Source organism: Tachysurus vachellii, chromosome 26 (genome assembly GCF_030014155.1).
Source record: "Tachysurus vachellii isolate PV-2020 chromosome 26, HZAU_Pvac_v1, whole genome shotgun sequence".
Lineage (NCBI taxonomy): Eukaryota > Metazoa > Chordata > Actinopteri > Siluriformes > Bagridae > Tachysurus > Tachysurus vachellii.
In genome coordinates this window covers 505,001-512,500 of record NC_083485.1, presented here as the reverse complement: position 1 = coordinate 512,500, position 7,500 = coordinate 505,001, and the positions used below count along the sequence as shown (strand labels likewise).

The window sequence follows — 7,500 nt, the reverse complement described above, 5'->3', positions numbered from 1 at the left end:
TAACCTGTGAGAGAATTAATCAACACCTGACCATCAATCAGAATGCAGAACTCAGCAGCAGTGTGATGTAAGAGATCTGTGGAGATATCCAGTGTGGTTAGTGCATAGCGGTGTCCATTAGAGTGAGACAAATTGGACGTAATTTTCACCTCGCTGCATGAAGCCGATCTGAAGGAGATCTTTATTTTATACTTACCAGAAAAAAGTCCCTTAGGAGGAAGGTCCTACGGTGAAGTTCATGATATACTTACTATAGTCACACACAGCTGATTAAACTCTCAGGAACACATGTAGGAACACGTTAATGCTGCAACAAAGCCGTTACAGTCACAGCAAGAACATTCAGTCACCAATTACTTTAAAACAACAAGCTTCACATCTTGCTCAGAAAAGCTCAGGTCAAGGGACAAAGAAAATGACCCTGAGGACACCTGAGAGAACCTTTTTACTCAGAGTACACAGTTTCAGCTGATTCAATGTGCTCCCTGTAATCTGCTCCAGCAGATCTGAGGACAGTTAAAAGGTTCTTAGCTTCATAAAGTGCTCATTCCAGCACAGAGACAAGCCTAAAAACTGTTAATGGTTTCAGGTTCAACCTTTACGTCAGTGTTCTGTGTGTGTGCTTGGATTGTACACACATAGTTCTCTGTATTTTAAAATGTTTCTGTCTTCTTCCTTCTCTACCTCGCACTGATGGCAGTGAGGGGAACATCAGGATGGTTTGTCTGCCCAGTTTCCCGAAGCCCTCGGACCTTTTCTGGAAGTACCTGGACCTCGCCACCTTTGTCCTGCTCTACGTGTTGCCGGTGATGATAATCACCATCGCTTACGTTGTCATGGCCAAAAAGCTGTGGATGCGCAACGCCATCGGAGACGTGACACTGGCCCAGAGCTTCGCCCACCGCCAGAGGAAGAGGATGACCATGAAGATGATGATAGCTGTAGTGGCTGTGTTCGCCATCTGCTGGTTCCCGTTGAACTGCTACGTGGTTCTGCTGTCTAGTAAAGTGATCCAGGCGAATAACGGCGTGTACTTCAGCTTCCACTGGCTGGCCATGAGCTCCACCTGCTACAACCCCTTCATCTACTGCTGGCTGAACCACAACTTCAGAGCTGAAATCAAATCACTGCTGCTCATTGGCCGAGGTAAAATCAGCAGTCAGCAGAACTGAAGAACGTATCTACTTATCTTCTACATCTACACTACATGCATCTTTATTTCATTTTATGGTGCAATATCCAGAATATTTTACGTCCTTCTTATTTTGTCCCAAATGCATCAGTGAATATTTAGATTTTGTCTTGGATCATTCTACATACTGTATATTACATGTAATGACACATCAGTTTCTCTACAAACTCCTCAGCAACATTTCTGCTGGTTTGTGTAACACTGGTATAAACGTCATGTTTGTGAAATCCTCGTTTTGGTGTTGATGTGAAAATAAAACACTATTCATGTTTACACTGTTAATGTTGGTCATGTGACCGTGCACTGGAGCAGGAGGACGAGTGTGTGCTACTGAGTTGTTGTGTATTTCTCTCTTTATTCGTCTGTTGTTTATTGATTTGTTTTTTGAGATTAATTTCTGTAGTCGTCCTTGTGCCTCTGAACCCTGTCTGCATCTCCACAGAGCTTTTTATTTTTTATTTTTTTATGAATGAAATGCAGAATATTTATTTCCCTACATTTATATCAGAGCAGGGAAACAAATCTCACCGAACACAACAAACATCTGCCTCGATCTTTACTGTAAATATCAGATTATTAGAGTTCCTCTCATATAGATCTATTTTTATTGTGTGATGATGTGTTGATGTTTTATGGCTTTGTGTTGTGATTTTTTGTAATAAATTCTATAACTGGATTGATGCTGTTGTAGTTTTGTGATGTTTAATCACACATTACTGTACTGTCAGTGTTTAGAGGAATTATTCGCACTCCAGTCATTATTTTGATGTAATCTCCAGTTCTGTTGAATTAAGTTCAGAATGAAATGTTGAAGGACAGAAATGTTCAGCTGATGCTGCAGATGTTTAAAGCTCATGCTGCGTCATCGTATCTCTCTCAGTTCTGTCTTGTGTGTTGTAGTTTGTCTTGTTGGAGTAAAACATTTCAGCCAGCTTTCCTCTTCCTCCTGCTGAATCTCATGATGATCTTGTACCGCTATAGAAATTAGATCATTTCTATAATTAATATGTCTAGAATCAGTGGCGGTTCTAGGACTTTTCTGTAACAGGGGCCATTAAGGGGCCACATTTTACATTCAGGGGCCAAGTACAGGGTACATTCAAGTACCCAAAATAATTTATTCAGTACGGTGCAAATACATTTCGGCAGTCGTTCATTTTTCAAACGCTCGAGTGCCGCCAATTGTTTGGGGGTGGAATTGCATCTGTGATCGTTGTGAAAAAGTCTCCGGTTGCTCTTCTCGTCAACGATTGATGGAACGGGGGCCAATCAGCGGCCAATCAGATTTCAGCAGGGGCCAGGGCCCCTGTGGCCCCGCCTCTATAACCACCCTGTCTAGACAAAATTGTCTGAACCTTCACATTTAAGAGAACAGATAAGTGTTTTCCCTTTAATTATCATGGCTCTGTGTAATTTCCTGTTATGGCTCCACCTTTTCCCTTTCTATTGTGTGAATGTTTCTTCACATGTATTTAATTTTATTTTCATCCTTTTACCCTTTCTTTAGTTGGGTTTTTAGCCTCTATCCAAGTCAGGAATTTGGCGCACATGGTAATTAAGGTTAGGTTCATTCTAGTGTGAGTGCGGCTCCATTAAAGATGCAGTTTATCTGTGTGTTTGTCAAACCACAGAACACAAGATGGCCGAATGCCTTCAGTGCAGCGTCTGAAATAGAACTAATAATAGAATTGATTTTTAACTGTGGGTCTGTAGTCATCTACAACTGGGTGTCCACATAATTGTGACCACACTGTTACACTACCACCCTCAGGCTTCATGGTGGAAATGGTGTCACCTAGTGATGGACTCCACCAAATTACTCAAAACCACTTCATTTCCTCAAGGATTTCATCAGCACACATCAGCTCTCGGATTTTATCAAGCCTTCTTAGAAACAAACCGGTATCCCACTGACGCTCGGCTCCAAAAAAACTGGGTTCTGCATGTAGATGTAAAATGAGCTCCGGTGAACCTCAAGAAACCCATTCTCTAGTCATACTAGTCATAAATCTGAATGAACAGCGTGAGTCTGCTGTTATTTAATCAATCCATCAAGTTATTTTTCTAATAAACTGAGGTCCAGTGTGTGAGAAATGCAGCTCTTAAATATAACGCTAATGATCAAATATAATCCTTATCACTTTAGAATTTTTATGTAATTACTAAGAAATAACTCACTACACTGATCAGAACTCACTACACCAGATCGATGTGAAGGAGAACACACATAATGGAACATAATACACTCTTTATACCTTATTATCTCATCCCAGCACTTTCGGAGCCTGGGCTTCACTTAGAACATTTCATGCTGACAATAACATCGATTTTTTACCTCCATAAAAGACAAATGAGAAACAAAATAATCAGAAAAACATTTCAGGCTGCGTGTGTTCTGAGGGAGAGCTGCAATAAAAAGAGAGAAGAAAAGCTGTGTATTAAATATAAAGCTTTTAGTTAGTAAACATCTGATCTGAGAACAGAAGAAAAATATTTGTTGGTAGATAGAAGATGTAATGAGGCGATTCGCTTTAAACACCAGTTACAAGCTTCTGGTGAGAAGAACAGGTGAAGACTGTAGAGTAATCAGCCAATGACAGACAGACAGAATACAGACAGACAGACAGCATACAGACAGACAGACAGCATACAGACAGACAGACAGACAGCATACAGACAGACAGACAGACAGCATACAGACAGACAGACAGCATACAGACAGACAGACAGAATACAGACAGACAGACAGCATACAGACAGACAGACAGACAGACAGCATACAGACAGAATGATAATCTTCATGGACAGATAGACAGACAAACCTGGTCAACTTTAATAAAAAAAACATACACAAAAATATTAGAATGAATTTTAATGATTTGGTGAAAATGTGAAGTATAAAATCATAAACAGAGAAATACACGGAGAGACACTGATGTCAGAACTCACACACACACATACACACACACACACACACACACACACACACACACACACACATACACAAGCACACATACACACACATACACACACACATACACACACACACACACACACATACACACACACATACACAAACACACATACACACACACATACACACATACACAAATACACACACATACACACACACATGCACGCATACACATACACACAAGCACGCACACACATACACACAAGCACGCACACACATACACACACACGCACACACATGCACAAACACACAAACACTCACACGCAGTGTTCATAAATGTGTTTAGGTGTAAAAAGTATGTCAAGTTTAGACAAGATGAATAAATCAGTTCAATTTTGGAAAAAAAAACCTCAGAAATGTATGAAATATTAAATAAATACATTACAGTGTCTTGTGTTTAAAACCTCAGTAGTTAAATCTAGACCAGGTACAATGCAGGCTCTGGTTCTTAGCCATTAGCAAGTTTACACAGCTGCTAGTTTGCTAGCATAAAGCTATTGGCAATCATTACATTAATTAAAATCCAAAAAGTTCCATTTATATACACAGATTTATAAAAAGGTTAATCTGTTAAGTGTGAATTACTCATCAGTGTGATTAGCTTCACACACACTTAGGATTCTGTAGGTTTATTGTCCACTTTTACTTCACCACACAAGCGCTAACTACATTTAATATTTTTTTAGATTTTAACCCTATTCACAAAAATATTTATATTTGTCAAATAAATTTTAGGTTCATTCAAAAACACAATACATTTTAATTGGTTAAACTTGAGACAACACTGTTGCTAGGCAGCTGGGACACAGAAAGACAGGAAAGAAATTATTTAACTAGCTAGCATACATGTTAAATATTCTATATGAACACAATATAAAGACACAGAGAGAGTTAAAGTGACTCAGAAATATCCAGAACGTCCACATTTACCTCTGAAATGCTGGAAAATTACTTATACAATATTTTGTTACACTAAAATGACTTAGCATCAGCTGCTAACAGACAACAAAGGAACGCCACCATATTGATAAGCAGCTTTCTGCTACTATAGTTAGCTAGTAAACTGTGGCCTGTTCTGGGACTTGGGCAGAGTGTGAGTGTGAGTGTGTGAGTGTGTGTGTGTGTGTGTTTGTGTCACTGAGTGTCTGTGTGTGTGTGTGCAAGTGTGTGGGCGGGGCTAAAGTACGCTCTGACACTGCTGCATACTGTAGCTGGTAGCCGTATGCGTATGGTTTGTCGGAGTGATGTTTTGGTAGATGATTCTGCATCCTGATTAGCATTACTTGGATTAATGCTAACACTGTGGCTAACTGTGTTAATGCTAACACCATGGCTTGGGCTTGAGCAATGGGAAACAGAGTTGATGTCACTAATGCAGTCCAGTATGCTATTGCTAACTGTACGGCTCATGCTAGTGGAAGCACTCTGCATTACGTGTGTGCTGTCACCATCATAGCCTATATTGCTAATACTAACAATGCAGTCAGTCGTAGCAGGAGTTCTAGCTCCATTTCCAGCATTGGTCTGAATAGAATTATTCACATTAATGCTAATCTTGTTGTCTGTGCTAGCAGAAGCATTTATGCTAACGCTGTGGACGGTCTGGCTAAAGTCAGCTGCACGTTGGTTAAAGGAATCACTGGTGCTAATGTTGCTAGCTGTTTGGCTAACATCAACTCCAGTTTGGGTACCTGTTTCACCGTCACTCAGAGAGACGCTGTTTTCAGTTTTATTAATGCTAAGTTCATCATTTTCTGCCTCTTTGCTAATGAAAACCTCATTACATGTACAAGCACCCTCAGCGTCGCTAATCTTACATCGTCCTCCTTCCGACTGAAGCACAAGGTTGACATTCTGGTCGTAAAACAGTGTTTGTGGTGTGTTCACCTGTGCCATGGTAACCGCCTCTCCTCCCGTCTCGGCGGAAACCTTCATGGACTGTTTGAACATCTTCCAGCCCATGCTAGGGAACAAGGAGATTTTCATCCTGCTGGTTTTGACCTGTTTAGATGGGATTGTTAGCAAGCGTGTGTGCAGTGTGCGAGTGTGTGTGGTGTGTAGAGGACAAGTATGTGTGTGTGAAGGACTTTGTATGTTCCTCAGCTCCATGTCCTCATTATCAATTAGCATGTGGCGTGAGATTCCTTCATCATGTTCCTCTGCCTGCATCCCCCCATTTCCCTCCTCTATCACTCCACTTCTGTCCTCTTTTATGACTCCATCCACTTCAGTCATTTGTCCATCCTTTGCTTTACCCTTGTCTTCATTTTCGTCCAAATGTTTAGCTCCTCCATCTTTCTCTTCCTCTCTCTCTCCAATCGTGTCTCCATCTTTTAGTTCATCCTGAGTGAAAGCCATAGTCCACAGCTTCTTCGGCATCTCCGGAGTCAGTGGCCGGAGTTGGGCCGAAGTGCCAAACAAAAACGGCAGTGACTTATCGTCGTTCGGACTCGGGGCGCACTCAAAGCTCTCCAGTGAACTGAGGGACGACGTTGCCGCTGAAGACAGACTGGACATGCTGGCCAATCGCTGAGCCGGATGACGGAAACGTGAAGGAAACTGCGGAGACTTCCAAAAAGCATAGCGCCCCTTTCCTGCAGCTTTGCTGCGGCTCTGCAGCACCGGGCTCTTTGATCGGGTGATTTTGTTGTGCATGACGCCGTCACAGCTGGATTGACGAATGATAGGAGGATGGGGCGGGGCTTGGGAATGAGTCCTCGTGTCAAAGCTCATGGAAGGCTCAGAAAGACACCTGTCCCACGATTGGCTGAGCGAGCTCGGGTGTGTTGGCGTGAAGTCGAGCGTACTGCAGCTGTAGCCGCCGTCCCTGGTTTTTGTGGGAAGTGTAAAGGGGCACAAGTTCCTGTTTCCACTCAAGGAGAGAGTGTTCAGTGACAGGAACTGCTCGAGATCCGGAGAGAGGACAGGAGAAGGAAGAAAGTCCAGATCTGTCTCTTCTGAGGACGAGTGAAGCGGCAGGGGTGTGTCGACTATTTAGCAAAAAAAAAAAAAAACAATACAATAAAAAAGGTGTTAATTTTTATTTGGCCAAAATATAAAGTGCAGAATGATTTCAGCATCAGTTTTCCTCCTCAGAACTGTATTCTTTAACATTCCATTTATTTATCAACATTTATTTATTACAACAAATCATACAACAACACACGTAAGAGAAGTGCTCAAAAAAACCTTTTGTTATAGAAAATAAAACATGGCCGACCCTACAGTAATGTCCCGCCTCTTCCTCTCAGTCATTTGATGATGTAAAAAACCCTTTGTTTTGATGCTCAGATTCTCTGAAGTTTTCTTTAAAAGAAAAAAGTCAACTTTCACT

At 41.4% G+C, this 7,500-nt stretch overlaps 3 protein-coding genes across 3 annotated transcripts in view; 1 reads left to right on the top strand and 2 right to left on the bottom strand.

Annotated features, from left to right (window-relative positions):
• Positions 1-1,738, top strand: part of gpr83 (G protein-coupled receptor 83) — a 2,864-nt gene extending 1,126 nt beyond the window's left edge. Inside the window, exon 4 of the mRNA XM_060863720.1 lies at positions 701-1,738. Coding sequence (XP_060719703.1) covers positions 701-1,172 — 472 coding nt within the window. The 3' untranslated portion in view covers positions 1,173-1,738. The remainder of the gene's footprint in view (positions 1-700) is intronic.
• LOC132841363 (uncharacterized) overlaps positions 1-7,500 on the bottom strand; it is a 266,572-nt gene that overhangs the window by 154,967 nt on the left and 104,105 nt on the right. The window lies entirely within an intron of this gene.
• The window catches only part of arhgap20b (Rho GTPase activating protein 20b), a 20,089-nt gene continuing 16,638 nt past the window's right edge, over positions 4,050-7,500 (bottom strand). Inside the window, exon 15 of the mRNA XM_060863127.1 lies at positions 4,050-7,156. Coding sequence (XP_060719110.1) covers positions 5,301-7,156 — 1,856 coding nt within the window. The 3' untranslated portion in view covers positions 4,050-5,300. The remainder of the gene's footprint in view (positions 7,157-7,500) is intronic.